Source organism: Agelaius tricolor, unplaced genomic scaffold (genome assembly GCF_023055355.1).
Source record: "Agelaius tricolor isolate 1412-34295 unplaced genomic scaffold, bAgeTri1.0.p SCAF_16, whole genome shotgun sequence".
NCBI lineage: Eukaryota > Metazoa > Chordata > Aves > Passeriformes > Icteridae > Agelaius > Agelaius tricolor.
In genome coordinates, this window is record NW_027269276.1 from 7588550 (window position 1) to 7608536 (window position 19987).

Here is a 19987-nt window from a genome sequence, read left to right on the forward strand (position 1 = left end):
AAGCACCCCCGGGAGTTTTGAAGAAGTAGCAGTTCAAATCAGGTTGTTTTTGCACTCAGACTTCAGCAAATAATCACGGTGCTGCTTTCATGCCTAGCATCCCCACCTGGCCCCTCTTCCCCTCCAACCTCAGCCCATGACCTCTCAGACCAAAAGGAGATAAAGGGCCCTCGGATTGGTTTTCTGCTTTCCCAATGTTCTCCTCTCCCTGAAGAGGCATTAATGGGTACTCATGGCAGTAGGAGCTGCTCAGAGGTTTTACTAATGAACAGCATAAGAGCATCCAAGCCCCCACAGGAAGGTGAAGCCAAACTGCAGAGTCCTCTTGGGGAGATGTAGAGGGGAGCCAAGCCTCGATGTTATTTGTTTTTCTGAAACCACTCACACCTCTTCTGCTGAGTTCTCCAAGCTTCCCCTGCACTAGTGCCACTTGGCAGGGTCCTTAATTTCTCCAGAGTCCATAACCCTCCTCCTGTGCCCACATCTACAGAGAGTGGAGGCTGTGCACCTGGACCCAACCATCTCAGCAGCTCTGGAGCCCCAACAGCCATTATTTGCAAAAGCTGCTTCCAGCAGCAACCTCACCGCTTGTTTTTCTGAAAAACAGTAAGCAGAAGGGAGAAAGGATTGGGCACAAGGGGCTCCTCTGCACAGCAGCAGGCCCGGCTTCCCACCCACACAGTGCTCCAGGTAACAAATAAAACTTGGGGGCCCAGGCAGAATGACATATTTGACCCACCAGTCTCCCATCCTCTGCCCCCTCTGCAGGTCCCAAGGTGAGGGGAAATAGGACTCATCTCTTCATGTACCAGCCTGCAGGCACAGACCTTGCTCTCCTAATTGCCAGCCATGCTCTCACACCGCCCCTTGGCAAGATCTGGGTGCTGCCTTTCATATCACTCCTGCCAAATCCACAGAAATAGCAATTTCCTGACCTGCCAGGGTCAAACTGACCAAGAAATCCAAATTACTGTAGACTGGTCAGCCCTGTGGACTTCTTAGTAAGGCCAATGGCTGGAAAGCAGCTTTCTCCAGCACTGGTAGATGCCCTGGGACAATCTGTCCCTGGACATGGTTGTAAAACCAGCGCTGTTTACCAAAATCCATCCAAAGAAGGGGAGATCCCCTTCCAAGTGATTCTGCAGCCAAGAGACACAGTCACCAAAGGGCCACTGTAAAACTGGAACAAACCCTGCTTGGCCACAAGCAGCTGCACAGCAGAGCTGCTCTCCCCAGCTCTTATCAGAGCCAGCAGATCAGCACCAACATCACCTTCAAACCTGAGCCCTCTCTGAGGAAGCAGCTGAGGGGGGATTTAAGGGGTAGGAGGCAGGATGAGGAGAGATTAACTCAGATTTTGCTGCCCAAAGCCAGACAGGCTGCACTGCACAATCATGCTGTCGAGATGACATTTGTCTGTCCTATGTTACAGGAGACCCTGTTTAGCTGCCAGTTGCTCCTTTTTCCTTACAAAGAGGGATTTTACAAGCATTAAGTACTAACCAGTCAGGGGTGAACCAGTGACCTACCTACGCTGCTGCAGGTATCAGCACAGATAATCAGGACCTTACCCTGACTTCACGACCAGCCCCAAAAAAATAGGGCAAGCAGCAGCAATGAAAATTATCCATCACAGTCAGAGACAACAGAGCACGTGCTGGCTCTGCACTGGGGGCAGTCCCACACGCAGGGACAGTGCCAGCACTGCAGTAACCCACAGGATGCGTGTTCAGCCCCGCAGCTCGGGCCAAGGCTGCCTGCTGGTCACCACAGAGGTGCCGGTGCCCCTCACCTGGCCGAGCTGGCCGTTTGAAGCGCTCTCCCCAGGCTCTGGCGGGCACAGCAAGGCCGTTTCCATGCGGATGGGCTGCTTCTCCCCGTTGCTGTGGCGACGGCACTGGGCGCCAGCAGGTCGGAGGCGGGAGGGCGAGGATCGAGGATCGTATCTCCGCGGAGCTCACCAAGGGCACTGGGTACATCTAATCCGGCACTGCTCCATTTTAGGCCTCCCAGGAGCTCCCGAGGAGCTATCAAATGACCAGCTCAGCGGCAGCGAGCAGGCACGCACAGGGGTGCAGCGCACCGCGATTAAAAACACCCTAAAATCACATCCAACAGCAGCCAGATGGCCCTGGCAGGGCTCCCCTGCCACCTGCCTGGTTTTCAGCCCTCCAAGCCCCTTGAGCAAGCCGTTCCACACATCCCTGATGGCAGCACTGCCAGTGCACCCTCACCTGTCCCATTCAGGGTGACCAGTCGGGCACTGGGACAGCGACAGTGTGCTCAGCCACCCAACTCTCTCTACCCTTCTGCCTCCATGCCTGATGCTGTTGCAACACACCTGAATAGAGGAAGGATACTGGCAGAGGGAAGGATGAACTTGTGCAAGAGTAGCTTTCAGAGGGACAATTCACTGCCAAAAACAGGGAGTCCTCTGGGTAAAGCCAGGGCTGCTCTGGACTACATTTGGCATTTTGCAAATCTGCTGGGTAGAAGGGAAGAAGACAGCCACAGAAAGTAGAAATAACATGTTCCTGGCTTTAAAAAGATGGAACTCAAACTAGTTTTGTCATGTACAGAAAATAAACTCCTCCAAAGGAAGAGTTGTCCAATTCATACCTGGACAAAGCAATACCTGGAATGCAGCAAATGCTGCGGAATTAGTAGTGCTATCTTAGGGCCCTGGGCATCCATGAGCCATCCCAGCACATTCCTCCATAACTGTCCTCAACTTATTAGTCAAGTGAGGACCCAGATGTTACCCAGATGCTGCAGCACAGCCTTGAGTAGCAGGAACCAAGGGCAATGTGTCACTTTCCAGTTCTCCTCACATACAAGACCACAGCAGCCGGCCATGAATTAGCAGTTTCCACGTTGCTAGTTTAAAACTGTAGTATTTTTATGGATTATTTTACCAGAAAAGCTTTTATAACCATGTAATAATTCAAGGAAGCACAAGATTCAGGCACATCAAGGAAACAGACTCTGAAACTTGCATAGCAAGGATGAAATAAACCCACAAAATCCTTCAATTGTCCATAGGACATCCATTTGCTCTGCAGCATGTCCCTATCTGATAAAGGCTCCCAGAAGGACAACAGCTGTGAGGGGGCCACATATCTCATTGCTATGCATTCACCATCTCTCTGCCCACAGCCCCGAGAGATCCTTGCAGGAAAAGCTGGCAGAAAAGCAGCAAGACAGATCATAAAGAAGAAAAACAAAGGGATTTCTTAAAGCATCAGAAATCTGATTCTTCTAGCTGGGTCAAAATGACCAAGGGAAGAGCTTAATAGATGCAGCACCTGAGCAAAAGGAAGGTCCTTTCAGGTAAGGCAGCTAAATCAGGGCCAGCCATGAGCACTGGAAGGTAAATTGATAGGAGTCTTTAGTAGGGACACATCTTAAACCTATCCATACATTTGATTCTAATGGGATTTCTGTGCCTTGCTGTCTAATGCCTTTTATACAAGAAATAATGCAGCTGTCCTGCGTTCACTACTTTTATTTTCTTAAAGCAAAGGCAACAGAAGAAGTAACAAAAGATGGGATTTTGCTGCCAGTCAAACACAGTTTCCAGCTCAAGCATCTCCTCCTCACTTAGTGCCTATCTGAAAAGCCACGGGCTCAAGAGCTTTCTGGTGTGCTCAAGGTCTGCACAGGAAAGCATCAGAGAAATGGAGGAAAGGTTCAAAGGAAAATACTTTCATGCTCAAGATGCAGATGGTTAGAGGAACTAACACAAACAGGGATGCTGCAGAGTTCTCAGCCAGACCATTCTGCAAAGAGGCAGGGAGCAGCACATCGAAAATCTGAGTGCCTCAGCACAATCCCAAAGCAGTGGACAGGCTGTCCTGCCAAGCAAGGTGTGTTCAGCTTTGTGCTGGTTTGGCTGGGGCAGCTACAGAGGATGGACCCCTGCTTTCCTGGAGATGGCTAAACACCTGCCAGACCATGTGAAGTGGGAATTAATTCCTTGTTTTGCTTTGCTTGCATGTGGCTTTTGCTTTACCCATTAATCAGTGTTTATCTCAACCCACAAGTCTTCTCACTTTTCTCACCAGTGAGGGAGTGAGCAAGTGGCTCTGTGGGGCTGAGCTGCCAGCTGGGGTTAGACCACAACAAGCTTTCATTCCTTGATCATGCAGAAAATGTCCAAAAGATTAGATAAATGCTGAAAATGGAATAAACGAAGAGTCCCTGAGTACAAGCTGGGCTAGTAATAATATGCAAAGGAAAAAATGTAACCAAGAATTCCTCTCCCAGCATTAGTTCATGTAGACAAGAATTTGAGAAATCTGCAGAAATGACAGAAATGCCTCAGATGGGAACATTCTTAAGGACACTTGTACTCCAAGTGCCAGAAGAGGCAGCAAGCTCCCATGGGATATGTCTGCACAGTCCAAGGCCCTGCCATCTCCTCTTAGCAAAGGAATTCCCATCTATATCATTCAGATTTTTGGAAGACAAAGACAATAAATCAGACTTTTAAAGCAAATTCTGTTTATTCTGTTTTTGCCTTGAGTTGCTAACAAATCTTTGCCCTAACCTAGGAAAAATATCAGATAGAAAATATCTCCCCTTTTCTCCCACCCTCCCCACCACACACACTTTTTGTTTCTTAAATAAAAGCATCAAAATTTCAAGCATGAGAGACTTTTCTTTCCATACATTTCTGTAACAAAATTAACTCTGTTGTTGATATAAAATGCAGCAGCCAAGACCACAGGATCTGCTATGCTACTCCAAGGCAATTAGTACCCAGTATGATCAGTTTGTCTGCAAACATAATAAGAAAATACTTAGCACTTATCCAGCACTTTTTATCCATGAATCTCAAAGTGTTTTATAAAAGCTGAAAATATGTTTTTGGCCTCATTTACAAAGAAGAAAACACCAGCTGGAGAAGGAAGAGATTTGCCCCCAGCCTCAGAATTTAACAGCAGAGCTAAGAACAGATCTCTTTCTCAGCCCCAAGTCCAACAATCCATGCCACACTCTCTGCTTCACATAGGGAAGCCTGAATTTGGCAAAAGCCCCTACTACAGAAATGCTGAAGTTTATATTTTTGCCACTGAAAAAAGAGTCTCAATGGAGATCTGACAGCTAATTTAGTAAGCACTGACTTCCTGAGGCTGTGACACCGAGGAGTAAACAGAGTCTCAGATGGAGCAGCTGGAAGCTTAGGGGGGGGAAAAAAAGTCTCATACTGAAGTGCGAACAGCTGTGAGAGTGGTGCAGAGGGAGGTAAATCCATGATCTACAGTGTGCAAACGATTCTCCACTTGGAGCTTTAATTGAATGTTTGAGGAACAGATCACAGGATAAAACCCTAAAACCTTGACAAATAGTGTTATTAGACGAGAGGAACTGCAGCTAAAGCACTGACACCTCCTCTGTTAGCAGTCTCCTGACCCGCCGGCACTCCTGACAGACCTGAGACACCAACAGTGCAAACACCAGGAAAAGAGCAGTGAAATGCAATGTCTTGCCTAGAAATAATCTTTAGCAAGGCCAGGAGAGAAGTACAGTGAGGCAGAGAGCGAAGGCTGACTCAAGGACCTCAGGACACCCTTAACTTTGAGGTCCACCACTCATACCATGAGCAGGCACCCCACCCACACAGCTCTTCTCCAGTGCATCACCAGCAAAAATTAATGCATGACTCCAACAATCCTCTTCACAGGCATGTGGCCACAACACGTCACCCACAGCTCATTTTGGTCCAATTTAGACACCCACAGGGTCCTTTAACGGAGAGGGTCTCCTGTGTATTAGCACCAATTTTCTATTGCCCCCACTGTACCTCCTAAAGGAATGGGACAAGAACAGGCTGCAGCTTCTGATATGGAGCACATCATGATGCTGGGATAGTTGTGTGCTGCCTGGCAGCAGTCATAAACCAGCCCTTGTGTAACAACCCCCAAATGCTGGCCTACAACCAAGAACTCCATTTTTAAGAGAGAAGGGTAGGCCAGCATCCTCACCAGCCCACAGTGGCAGGTAATTACACACAGGAGCTTAATTTATCAGCAGCACAAACACTGCCATGGTCCAGCCAACACTGCCATACTGGCCAGCTGTGCTCTGAAGCCTGGAAACAGCATCTGGGTTCTCACAGAGAACAGTGTATCAAACAGACAGAGGTAAGCAACCTAAGTCAACAAGTTCATCTCCAGACTGCCCACCCACAGCAGTGAACACGAATTCAGGTCTCCACCCCTCTTCCTGGGCAAATCCTACTCATTTTCTATGCTGGTACTCCAACACATAGGAGGGTGCCAGCAGCTGGGTGTCCCTCTTCTCAGCAGCAGAACCTGCAGATGGCCATAAGGATTAACCCCCATGCTACAGGAGGGTCCTTCTGACATGACCAAGGAGCTGCTGTTGCTCCCCACACCCTTCCCAGACACCCATCTTCCTCCTGCATGCACCTCCTCATGTATTACAGACACAACCAGCTGCCCTGGCCTGCTGCTGTAACACCACCACTCACTTAGGAGCTTTTACTAAGGCACAAAGATTAAGTGACTTGCATAAGGGTCAGGAACACACCTCATGTCTCTCAACTGTAGTGATTTCTCACACCTTTTTTTTCCTGACCTCTTGCATATTAAAATGACATGAGTAGATTGTGTGGATGAGAGCAGGATCTCATTTCCCTAGCAATTCTGAAGATACAAACAGGGGTAGCTGGACCCAAGCCCTCCCCATGGCTCCCATCCCTTCCCTCTGTGCCAGGTCATTTGTCCAACACGATAGGAGAGCACCAGTGCAGAAGGGAGTGCTCCACAAGCGTGATGCAAAGCTCCACCTCTGCCATCCTAAGACCCACAGCAGGATAGAAAACAGAGGAAAGGAACCTCAGCTACAGTTTGTTCATCAACAGGAGCAGGGAAGGACAGCAGGGGGATCTCTGCAGCACAAACAGGGTCAGAAGAAGCCCCCCCACTCCCATAACTGGGGTGCATCAGCTGATCCACGGCTGAGAGCCCCGCGAGATGCCGCTGGTAGGAGCTGCCAGGTGAGGCTTCTTTCCATGAGTGACGGTTTGGTTTTCCAGAAGGTGTGAGTGCCTGGCTTTGGTGCACCAGTGGCAGAGGCCCAGCACCAAGGAGAGCACCCCGAGTCCCTCTAGGTGCAGCTGTGCCTCATGTGGAAGTTCACCACGTACTCGGCGTTGGTGCGCTGCACCGAGATGGCGAAGGGCTCGAAGGGGTGGAAGGTGAAGGCCACCAGGCGCCGCACCGTGTGATTGATGGGGCGCCCCAGGAGCCCCGCCTGGATCTCAAACTTCAGCAGGCCAGAGTCACGGGCGTAAAATCTGAAAGGAAGAGAAAGTCAATTATGGCTGTTCCCCGCTATTGACTTTGCCATCTGGGCTCTTTGCATGCAGAGACAAGTGCCTCGTTCGAGCGCTGGTGCTCCCTGAGGAGCAGAAGGTCCTTAGCTGGGTGCCTGGCTCTTGGCTTCGCAGGGAAGTCCCTCTCAGGGCAGTTGTTTTCCACTGTCTAGAAAAACATCACTTTTATTATTAGCGATGAGAGAACTCTGCCTGTCACTTTGATGGACAAAGCTGACTTCACAAGAGAGAGTCAGTTTGGTTCAGGCCCCACCTGTGCTGGCTCTCCATCCTCTCTTAATGCAAGCTGCTCCCTTGATCCCCAAGGCAGATATACTGTACAGAACTGAGCTCCCTTCCCTTAACAATGGCCTTCACTGAGAGTGTCAGGCCACCCCTTCCCTTCCTCTTCATGGTACTGCCAGTGAAGGCTTTACACTGCTGTCCTTGTGCCTGTTCAGTCAAGGAAGTCACTGCAATCCTGCTCAAGGGAGCCATGTTGTAGCGTACAGCTCAAGCAAGGCTTTGCAATTCCTTTTAGATTGCCACCAATAAAGCATTAATGAGATAGGCTGTGCAGGAGGTACCTGATGAATTGGATTCAATAACCACAGCAAGGACAGAGGTCAAGGAAAACCTTATGATCTTCTGCTGTCACCCACACACCTGCCTGTGTGGGTGATACGCATCTCCAAACAGGTGAGCTCTGGAACACAGCTCCAGCACAGAGGGAACATGTTCAGGGGGATGAGACAAGCAGCTCTGAAGAGACAGGTGAGTCCAGGGAAGCTCTTTGCTTCTTGAACCTCCCCTGCACATTCTGTGTAACTGACATAAGCCCAGGTAACACCAGTGTCCTCTGCTGCTGTCAGAACACAGGACCCTCTGCGAGGATCCCACCCTCCCCTAGACTTTGGAGAAGGCTTCTGGGATGTAGGGGTGGAGGTTTCTGGACGTGGTACCTTCACCAAGTAGCTGGGCTCTAACTCAAGTCCTCCCCTTGAAGTTGCCTCTGTTTGTTAGACCATTTTCATTAGACCTCTTCCAGCTTCAGGCACAGAATTGCCATTATGCCTCCCAGCTGTTTTCTTCTCCACCAACACTTAGTGCATGCGGGTATTTTGCATTTTCCTCCAATTTTAACTCCAAGAATGCTTTTAATGTCTGAGCACATCTCCCCCCCGCCAGCAATACAATGCACTCAGCCTGGAAGAACGGATGATGACATATACCAGCAATGCTGTTTCAGGAGCAGACATACTCCACATTTTAACAACACAGCCTATTGAGAACCTCATGTTCTTCCTGGAGGGCCACTCTCCTCTCCCTTCCTCTGAATCAAAGTGCCAGCCAGCCCTGCCTGAAAATTGCACACAAGAACCCAGCAAGAGAGTCACAATCTTGGTATTTGGTTTTTCAAAAAGCCCTTTCCCTCCTACACAAGGCTGGGTATGCAGAGGGTCATTCTTTAAATAAAGCACAGTCCCCCATCTGTTCCTCTCTCCCCCAATTCACAACAATTTACTACTGAAGATGAAGCTCCCTGTAATCTTAAAAGATGTGCTCAGTTTGGTATTTTTAAATGTATTTTTAAAAGTGCTCTGCAATCAGAGGCCATTTCCATGGGCTCTCATTCTGGGGATAAATTAGGCACTGCAATATAAAATTGTATGTCAACAGAAACAGCAAGACCAGCCTTTTCAAACCGTAGGAAAATGGAAGATTTATCTGCAGACCAATTCTTTGGTTAAATGGCTCCTTATTAGCCATCTAGATGGATTTTAGAGACCCCCTGCTATAGGTAGAGCTGTGTTAGAGCCTCTTCCCTCAAGTGCCATCATTTCACCCATTGAATATCTCTTCAGGCCTCCTGAAAAGAGACTGGAAGGCGGTGGTGATGGGGAACCTAAAGTCCTTCCCACCTGACAGCAAACAACCACTGGTCTCTTAAGTAGGCAGAATTGAACCTTCTGGGATGCAGACAAGCACTAAGGGTTAAAAGAACGCAGTGCACAGAAATATTGAATTGATGTGGAAAAAGTCTGGAAGCCTTCCTAGCTCACACATCGTGCGAGGAAACTGCACACAGATTATAATAACCTTAGCTACTGAAGGGTTTTCCATTCCAGACAATTACAGGACTTACATTACAAATCCTGTGGTCCCTCATTTCCAAGCCCTCTAACCCCAACAGGCAGCTGGCATTATTTTATTACTCCCTTTGTTTTGCATGTGAGAACCACAGCAGCACTATTTCAGCTACTGAATGGTTAAGGTTAGCGCCTCATCTTCTGCTTACTTTCCAAAAAACCAGGAGCCCCACTGCTCCGAGGCTCTATTCAAGTCCTAATTGACTCTGCACAGCTTTGAGCTTTAAAAGCTCTGGCTCTGAAACGCTGGTTTGCTCAGGGGAGGGAGGGAAGGTGGCACTTGGCTTTGTTTACTACAAAGACTCCACCGCAGCACATGACTGCGGTTCTGCTGCCTTTTGTCCGCGGGAGCCCGGCGCAGGTTGGCGCTGGCAGACAACTGCCACCCTGCAAGTTTCCCCAACATCAAGCATGACAAGGGGGAAAAGGGCAGGCTTTCTTTGCAGATAACATGGAAGCTGGAGATCAAACTAAATCATACAGGCAGAAGAATCAATTAAATATACATAATTTGGGAATTGAGAGCGCAGGAATAATCAGAAGTTCCTCGCCACCTGAGTCAGGGCCAGGGGAGATATGAAACCACTTTTTGAGCATGTATTGATGAAAATAAAGTTGGGAAGCGGTCCAGAATGATCTCCCTAGGCTGCCTGAGCCCCCAACATGTGTGCAGTCACTAAACAAAGCACTCAGGCACTGAAGGCTCTCTTTGTTTTCAGAATATAGGTTTGCTTCTGCAGTACTAGGAGCAGAAATACTATTCTGCCTGGGTAACTCAGGCTCTTTGAGCCTGTCAAGCTGGAGACGTCGGATTTTCAACCACTACCTCTTGCAGCCATGGCTGCAGCCAACAAAAAGAAATAAATAGTCCTGATATTTCTTTAAGAAGCATTGCAAACCTCCTTATTCTCAAGCTCAGACTTACTCCCTCTGCCAGCATTGGAGACTCAGACAGAATAGGCACAGAATGGCCCTGGCAACTGGCTAAAATTCCTACTACAGACAGAAATTTCCTACAGATCACAGAGAGAAGGGAGTATGACAAGGAGTACAGCTCCCATGGTGAGAACAGTAAACAAGGGAAGTCTGAAAACAGTTCAATCAATACCACAAGCTTTCTGAGTAACACCTAGCCCAGATACTATTTTATTCACAGGACAAACCAGACAATCCTTGCCAACTAAACCCACATGCTCAGAGAGGATCCTCCAGCATAGGAAAGCAGACATCAGAGCTGTATCACTCTGCAACCCAAACACTACGGCAGCACTGCAAGAAGAGGAGGAGGAACAAGACCATTCATATGGAAAAGGCTGAGACTTCACCACCCAAACCCTCCCCAGAGCAGAGCAGCTCAGCGAGGAAACATGAAGAGCCCTCCCACACATCCACATTACTGTAAAGGAGAGAGGCCAAGTTTTGTGAAATACATCCCCTGGTGAAAGGATTTCCTAAGAGAAAGGCTTCCATCTACTCCCTATTCTGCACACTTGATGCCCCATGGCAGAGGTGATTTTTACAGCAGCTCTCTCCTTACATACAGCTCCCCATACCTTATGGGGTGATCACCACAGGTCTTGGGCCGCTCCATGACTGACACCCACTTGTCATCATAGCTGAAGAGGGACAGGTCGAGGTAGGGGCTGCCGCTGTAGGACTGGGCACTGATGGGGAGCTGCCCCAGCAGCCGCCGCACGGCCTCCGTGTGCCCTCCATACTTGGCGTTCACAATCGTGTCTTTGAACCTGCAGCAAAGCAAGAGACACCTTCTGTTCACAAAGGCCACAGCTGAACAGCACATCTTAAACAAACTAAGCAGGAAAACTGACAGGGAGAGAAAACAGCTGCAGTGTAAGAACTAAAGCGGCTCGTTTCCAAAGATGTATCACAGTGATTCAAACATCAACCGGTTCTGCTAACCTTTTCATCCTCCCTTATCATTACTGTCTCACTCAGAATGTCCAGAGTGACAGAAGGAGAAGAATGTGCCTACCCACAACATCTGGACCCAGCTGCTCTGCAGTACAGGAAATGAACAGGATCAGAAACAGGGAGAGACAGATTAGCAGCTGATCAGTCAATCCAAGTTTTACCACAAAGCCTGGAAACAGCATGAGCAAAAGCCAGGGGGCTTTCACAGTAACAGTTGAGCCCTTAACATTGACTTGACAACCCTCCTCTCTCCACCCATTGTTCTAAATGCATAAAGGGAGATACCTTAGATGAAGAAGAACCTTGATGAGGAGCATAAAGCTCTACAGAAACTACAGTGAGCTGAAAGTTCTTCCTGGAGAGATTAACACAGGCTGGATTTCTCTTTCCAAGAAAAATTTGAAACTTTACATGTGCAAAAACAGTCAGATCAGCTGCAGGGACAATAAGGAGGGTAAACACTCAGCCAGAAGCCAGCTCACTCTGGACTATATGCTCTATGGTACTTTGCTGAAGAAGTTACAACACTCTTGTTACAGGCCCTTGTAGCAAGGGGGGGGGAAATACTCTCCTATCTACTCTAACAAAAGGCAGAAGTTGTTCTTCGTGAGTCTTCAGTGAGTCCTCTCATTCTCTCTCCTATTAAGCATTATGGATTTCCTGACAGGCTGCTCTAGAAAGTTACAGACATAGTCAATTTCGTCAGACTTATGTGACACCAGCCTAAAGTCAACAGAAGCTTGATGCCCATAAGTGGATGGCAAGTACTTTGGATGATGAGAAACAAGTCACTGGAAGGAAAAACACCTGAGTCACAACAAAATTTTCCTAGAAAAATAACACACTCTGCCTCATTAAAACCATATATGACTGTTAAAGCATACTCTAGAAACCGAGGCTATTTTGGTATTTTGTTCAGCTTTCACAACAGATCTAAGCAGATGAGCTTCCCTTCTCCTAGTACAGTGATGATAACCACGAGCTGGTGACTGATGTTGAGGAAATGCTACAGGACACAGTTTGGTACATGCTAAATTCAGAGAATGTCACTTGGCAAAATACACACAACTGGATCATGCCAGCATCTTGACAAATCCTATCTTCAGGGACCAAAGTTACTGGGCAGTAACACTTTAATAACCTCCAAAAGAGTTACTGCTCAAGGAGAGACAGAAACATCTTTCAAAATTCCCTTCCTTTCTTCTAAGCAGCAGTTTGCAACTGCTTTGTTCCTTCCTCTAAAAAGGTAAATGCTGTGGAATATAAAATCAGATGCATCAGGCTGCAAGAATGAACCATGTATAGTCCTGACCCTTGCACCAGCTGGCAGAGGGGGCCAAAGGAACTGGTTTTCTCAGGGTTGGTTTTGATACTGGCCTTCAGCGGACGGGGCTGAGCGTGTGTCTATACGGAATAAAGCATGCTCCGAATGGCTCACCGGCGCTGGATCTGCCTCGCAAAGTTGTTGCTGGAAGCTGAGCAGGGGAACTGGACAGCCTCACTGTGCAGGGTGGCATTCCTGAAGAGGTCACAGAAGTTCTCAAACAGCTCCAGCAGCTCATCAGACGTGTTCTCAAACACGGCAATGACCTCTGTGGTCACCATGTTGTACACGACGAAGAACGAGGGCTGGGGAGAGAGGCAGAGGTTACTCAGGAGAGCACAGGTGGGGAAGCTGTCCCTTCCTTCTCCCCACATCACACCACAAACCCTATCCAAATTTCTCCACAGCACAGGAGAATCCTACATCCTCACACTAATCCATTCTCCTATTGGAATGCCTCAATGTACCCAATTATCCACCTCTCAGCTGTGATTATTTAAGAAAACTTAATGGGCTTCCAATTTTTCACCTTGAACTAGATGAAACCGTACTGTTTTCTCTTCTTCTCTCTCCTCCACCAAACACAAAACACTAACTCAAGTGCTGAATTTAATTTTCATTCCTGCTGAAAAAATTACTTCAGATCCAATGCTAGCTGACATTAAATTATTTTTACCTCTGCATAGATGTATTAGTTTCTTCCCCTTCTTAATATCTGCATCACACAGAGATGAGCCTTTTTAGCTACTGTGCACTACATCACTGCCCACAAAAAGCTGTGCCCTCCAGGTACTCTGCCAACACAGAAATGAAAATCTGAAAGACACTGATGACTTCTTAATGCTGACATCCTCCTGCAAGATGGCCCTTGTACCATGCTGTGGACTGGCAATGGCAATGAATCCTGGCACAAATGAGCAAGAAATAGGGAAAAAAAGGTGACATTGTGTCAGCACAGCTACAGCAAAGGGAGATGACATTCCCATCCCACTGGGAAAGGGCATATTTAATTTTTGGTCATAAAAAGCAGCTTTCATTAGAGACAGGAGTGCTGGCACCCCAAAGTAAGAACCTGTCCCCTTCTTCAAAGGGAACTAATTCCCATGGCATCTGGTAAAATCTTCTGTCAATAGAGACAATTCCTAAATGCTTCACCTCCTGCTCCCAAACAATGCTCAGGGATGATGGCAGGCACTCTGCCCACCCCACCCACCTGCAAATATCAAAAGGTTTGTTTGTTTTACAGCCCCAAAATAAACTATGGTAATACAATCCAGCCCCTACATGTCCAAACGAAACATACAAGATGAGGTTACTCACTAGACTACTGCCTGAGGAAAGGAAAGCCCTTCTGAAATTAAGGGTTGGAGCAGAGAGAAAATAAGAGAGGACAGCAGAAGGAAAAACTATTTAAATCACTGAAGACTGCAGGGAGTATCCTCCAACTTTAAATAAAAAAAGTTCCTTTGCCAGGTTAACATAGAGACACATCTACAGGATGTCCCTGAGCAGAGAAACTCTCACTGCTTTTGCAGCACCTGTAACACCACCAAAACATCATCACAGCATGGGAGGCAGCAGCTGAGTGCCACAAAAACCACACAGCAATGCTGTCAAGCCTATCAACACAAGCCTACAACAGCAACAACCCCTCCAAGCTACCTATGCAGAGCACACTCTTGAAGATCTCAAAGAATACAGTGCAGACCCAGACAAAAACCACACGACCCACAACCATGAACAGCAACTCCTCAACCTTCTTGGCAGAGAAGCCAGAGGGGAGAAAGGATCCTGAAATTGGATGAAACCTCATGTTCCTTGTCTGACAGACTGAAGAAAAATGGGAGCTGTAGTTATTTTGTGAGCCAATTTTTATTCAGGAAGCCCTAACGCAACGCCTACCTTCAGACAGGTCTGTGGAGACTGCTCCACATCTGGAATTACCTCTGGAAGAACTGAGAAATGAGGCACTTTTCTTCCCCCAGCACAAAACCCAGCGCCTGAGGCACACTGCAAACAAACCACAAACTGCATCTTAAAGTAACCCTGGGGGAAGAGAGTGGAGAGCTCCCTGCAGCAAACCAGGCACTAAACCCTACTAACCACAGAAGAGTGCAGAGCTGAGCCAGCCACAAACATTTACATCAGGGCCAGGAGCTCATTCCAGACACCAGCAACGAGCAGAACCCTGCAGGCCACTTGCACAGAGCCTTCATATTTCTGAGACAGACGTTCAGCTTTACACCAATGGGCAACATGGATTAGATAAAGCCTTACCTATTTCCTCCCAAAGCAACTCCCCCAAACAAACACCACAGAAGAGGAAAATAAAACAAAACAAAACAGAGACATCTCCCAGGAAGAACTCGACAAATGCAACACACAAAAAGCTACTGTTTGTTTCTTCTAGGACCTAAGTCCTGGCAAAGATGTGGAGAAGAGGAGTGCATGAGAGAAAATAAACCTCTGGGGAACAATCAGACCTACATGCTGCATTGGAGATTTATCACAAGTTCTTGCTAAATACTTTCAACAGAATAAAAACATTCTTAAAGGAATAAAAATTAGCTTAAAAAAATCTCTTAGTTTCACAGGGCTCAAAACGTGACCAACCACTCTAAAAGCAGTAAAAAGAGATGATCAACATGTAGGGTTGTGAAACATCTGGAGGGACCCAGCACTGACTGAGCTACATTTGCTCTAATTCCACTTCTTTAGTAATAAATTGAAAAGAGAAGCAATTGGCCCATTAGCCTGATCTAAAAGCTGCTATTCCAATTTGGAGAGATCATAAATACTACCTCTTACTGGAGCTTGAAAGACTAAGTACGTAGGCAGAACAGAAATGGTAATTGTACCAGGGAAAATGAAGACTATTATATTTGAAAAACATGCTTGAAGATACATGAGAAAAGGGAGAGACTACCTCCACAATTTAAATGGACTATATAAAATATCAGCTAAAATTAAATTCATTTGGGGATTTGGGGAGGGAAAGGGGATTGAACAGCATCTGTGAGCATGTGGAACAATCCTTGGAGAAAGGAACTTGCTAACACATCACATCTTTCTCATTTTGCAGGTGAGAAGGAAGGAAGCAATGAAACTAAGAAAGCAGAAGATACAGAAGTTATTCAATATCGGAGGCATCAAAAAAGACTCAGCTACTAGGGATCCTAAACAACCTTTACAGGCTCATTAAGGAACAGCTCACAGCATTGTAATGCTTGAGCACTTGTCTCAAAGCAATGAGCAGCCTGAAGAGGGAGGCAGAAATTAAGAAAACAGAAGACACAGAAGTTATTCAATATCAGAGGCTTCAGAAAAGACTCAGGCACTAGGGATCCTAAATAACCTTTACAGGCTCATTAAGGAACAGCTCACAGCATTGTAATGCTTGAGCACTTATCCCAAAGCAATGAGCAGCCTGAAGAGGGAGGCAGTATCTGAGCCACCTGGCCTAGTGGACCCCTAGCAGGGCAGCTGGAATTAGATAATGTTTAAGGCCCCCTTCCAAGCCCAAACCATTGTGTGATTCTGTACCTGGGAAGGATCTGTCACCCGCAGCGTGACCACGTCCTCACTGGTGTATTTGATAAACAGATGGTTCTCATCCAAGAGCTGCATCTTCCACATGCGGAGCTGCCTCAGCTGGTCAAAGTACTGGAAGAACCTTCTTTTGGCTATAGCACTTCCATCCTGCTCGGCCCTTCTCCACAGGTACACCAGCAGCCTGTGCTTCAGGGAGTTGATGAAGGGCTCCTTGTAGGGGTTGGCCATTCCCGTCTGCGTGTCCCGCTGCACCTCGGGGTACACGGCAGACAGGGTCAGCAGATCATCCTCGTAGCAGAAGCGGCCGATGGTCCTCACGTCGATGAACGTCCCCTCGGGCGTCACCTGGAAGACGTGAATGGTCTGCTGCTGCACGGACAGGATGGCCAGGATGTTCTTGTACAGGTACAGCCCCTGGTTGTGCGACAGGATGACCTTGTCGCACTTGAAGGCGCGCGTGTCGCACAGCCGGCCCGTGTGCAGGTCGATGATGTGCAGGGAGTAGTCCTCGAGCGGGGAGCGCGGGTTGGGCGTCACGGACTCGCTGTTGCGGTACACCTCGAAGAAGGGCGGGTGCGGCTCCTCGGGCAGGTAGGCGGCCGAGCCCACGATCACGTAGCGGCAGTCGTCGGTGAACAGGCTGCACTCGCGGTTCAGGTGCTCCCCGTTGGAGGCCACGTTGGTGATGTGCAGCAGCACGAAGAAGCGCTCGAAGAGCCGGCCCCGGATGTTGACGGACCTCTGGTCGTTGCCGTTGGCCAGGATCTCCCCCTCGTAGCCCTGCAGGAGGTCCTCGGCCGCCTGGCAGCCCTGGTACTCGTAGATCTCCAGCGAGGTCTGGTCTGAGGAGAAGGCGATGAAGTAGCGGCCGTCGGGGGAGAACTTGCGCAGGAAGCAGGGCGGCTTCTCCACGTTGACCACGGTGAAGTTGGGGAAGACGTTCTGGTGGAAGACGCGCACCTGGTGCCAGTGGGTGCCCGCCTTGCCCGAGCTGATGCGGCGGCGCTCCAGGCGGTGGATGACGTTCTGGTTCTGGATGCGCCGGGGCCTGATGGTGGGGGCCTCATGGTCCATGGTCAGAGCTCTACTTCATCTTCATCTTCATCTTCATCCTGCGGGGACAGCACACGTGCCCTGGGACCGGGGTGGAATTCAGGGAATGGGGAACCTGCTCACATGGACCCACAGCGCCCAACAGAGGGGCTTAGCTAAAAGGGACAGAGGGAGGGGGGAATTACACGGGAGGACACGGGGAGCAGGAGGAGGGACTGGGAGAAAGATCTCAGTGCAAGGCACAGAGGAGGGCAGTCCAGAAATACCTCCATGGCAGTCGTGCCTGCTGAACAGAGACACAGCGGGGAACAAGGAGAGAGCAAGGAAAGGGCACAGGCACAGCTGGACATCACGGGAATAAAGGGAGCCTCCATACACCGGGAAAGGAGCCCAGGAAGCCAGGGATAAATGCACACATGACAAGCAGCAGGCAAAGGAAGGGCACAGCTTGGAAAGAACGGAGGGAGCTGGGGGGAGGGGGCACAGGAGGGATTACCCGTGATGTGTCCGAGCCCACCTGCCGAGAGGGAAGCGAGGAACTCCAGTCCCCCGGGCTGAGGAGAGACTGAGCTCCAGGGAAGCCCGGGGGCAGCTGAGGGCCCCCCCGCCAAAGGTACTGGGGATCTCCCGCTGGCCCGAGTGGTAAAGGGACACGGGGAACTGGGGGCCGCGGTGGTCTCCGCGCCGGTTTAGAACCGGGGAGAGGTATCGGCCACTCTCACCGCTGGGTCCGCGCCGGGTCCCGTTCATGCCATGGCCGCCGCCATCTTTCCGCCACGGCACAGCAGTGGGAGGGCGTCACTGCACTTCCGCTTCCGGCCCCCGCACCAGCGAGATGGGGCCTGCCTGGCCAGAATGCTGAGAGCGCCCTGGCGCGCCCCCTGGCGGCGGGGAGGACCCTGCACCGGGCACCCCCGGCGCCCATCCTGAGCCCACTGCACCCCAAAACCCATCCTGAACCCAGCACCCTAAAACCTATCCTGCATCCATCCTGCACCCATCCTGACACCCCAGCACTCACCCTGCCACCTCTGCACCCCAAAACCCATCCTGCACCCATCCTGAGCCACAGAACCCCAAAACCCATCCTGCACCCCAGCACCCACCCTGAACCCCAGCATCCATCCTGCACCCCAGAACCCATCCTGCACCCATCCTGCACCCCAGAATCCATCCTGCCTCTCATGCAACCCAAAATCCATCCTGCCCGCCCTGTACCCACACTGCACTCCCTGCACCTCCAGCACTGCCTTCACCCACCCTGCCCCCCCCGCCCCCTCTGTTGCTCTCCTGTACCCCCCTAGATCCATCCCACACCCTCCTCCACCCTGGCCACCTCATCCCAGCACTCTCTGCAAACCCATCCAACCATCCCCAAGTCCCCTATGCTCACCTTCACCCCCTCCCTGCCCCTGAACCCCCTGAACCCCTTCATGCCTGGAGCATCTCCTCCATCCCCAGGAACGGTCTGGCACAGCCCCATCACTCCCAGCATGGGAACACTGCAGGGGACACCACCACACCTCCCTCCAGCATTTTGGGGTACACCCCAACAGCGACAGCAGAGCCTGGGGTCACCCCCGGGCACCTCTCGGGCCTCCCCAAGGGTTTGAAAGCCTTTTGCCAGCCTTGGCTTTTAGCAGCACCCCTCCGCCCAGTGCATTAGCGCTGAGGGCAGCTCTGAGGGGCTCTTCTCCTTCAAAGGCAGGGAAGCAGGAATGTCAGGCAGCCCTTGAGATCCATTTGCCGGCCTCTCGCCGGGGCTGAGCCCACGCAGGGCTCTCGGAGCCACTCCAGCAGCAGGCGTGGGAGCAGGAGCTGGAGAGGGGCAGGGAGCTCGGACCGGGGGGCTGGGGAGCCTGGGGGATCCCATCCATCCCTGCATCCCAGAGCTGTGCTCCCTCTGCTGTGGGGGTGCTGGGGAGCCCAGGAAATCCCATCCCTGCATCCCAGGGCTGTGCTCCCTCTGCTGTGGGGGTGCTGGGGAGCCCAGGAAATCCCATCCCTGCATCCCAGGGATGTGTTCTTCTGCTGTGGGGCAGCTGGACCCAGGGGTGCTGGGGAGCCCGGGGGATCCTGTTGAGGAAGATGAAACAGGAAAGCCTTATAAATATAATTGTCTGGCAAGAGATTGTGAGAATATAGAAACTATAAGCGAGATTGAAATGAAAGCAAGCTTTGAGATCCCTTAGTTACTGAACAACAGGAAAACAATGGTATGGCTGACTGAAGGTGATCCCCTTTTCATTAAACAATTCCCTCTGCTTGCAGGCAGGTCCAAGGGTCAGAGCAGACCCTGCCAGCTTGGCAGAAGGGGTCCAAAGAGGAGGTTTTAGGGTTTAAAATGCAACACAGTATGGTAATGTAATGATTTTTATAGGCTGTATGTAAATGCTATAGGATTTGTATCTTGTACTAGATTGGTTAGTGAGAATCAGAATATTCAACACAGAAGGAGATTTATTGTATTGTAATGGGAACCTCGCTCTCTTACCCTTTTACTCTCTCACCCTCTCATCCTCTCTCCCCCTCTCTTCTCTGGGGCCTGCTCTGAGCTGTGGCTGGCAGCTCCAGCAGGGCCCTGCACCCAGGCCCTTTGCAATGAACCCCAAATTCCACACCCTGGCTGCAGAG

The 19987-nt window shown here is 49.8% G+C and overlaps 1 protein-coding gene across 2 annotated transcripts; it reads right to left on the reverse strand.

Annotated features, from left to right (window-relative positions):
• Positions 1–4486: 4486 nt before the first annotated feature.
• Positions 4487–18151, reverse strand: DET1 (DET1 partner of COP1 E3 ubiquitin ligase). Of its 2 annotated transcripts, none has more exons than XM_071441303.1 (5): positions 18076–18151; positions 16292–17412; positions 12863–13053; positions 11046–11237; positions 4487–7324 (listed from the first exon to the last, which is right to left on the reverse strand). In XM_071441303.1, the coding sequence occupies exons 2-5, from the start codon at positions 17372–17374 to the stop codon at positions 7135–7137; spliced, it is 1656 nt and encodes a 551-aa protein (XP_071297404.1). In that variant the 5' UTR covers positions 17375–17412; positions 18076–18151; the 3' UTR covers positions 4487–7134. The 2 variants fall into 2 exon arrangements, with proteins under 2 accessions (XP_071297404.1, XP_071297403.1); XM_071441302.1 differs by having other exon boundaries at positions 17871–18144.
• Positions 18152–19987: the final 1836 nt, after the last annotated feature.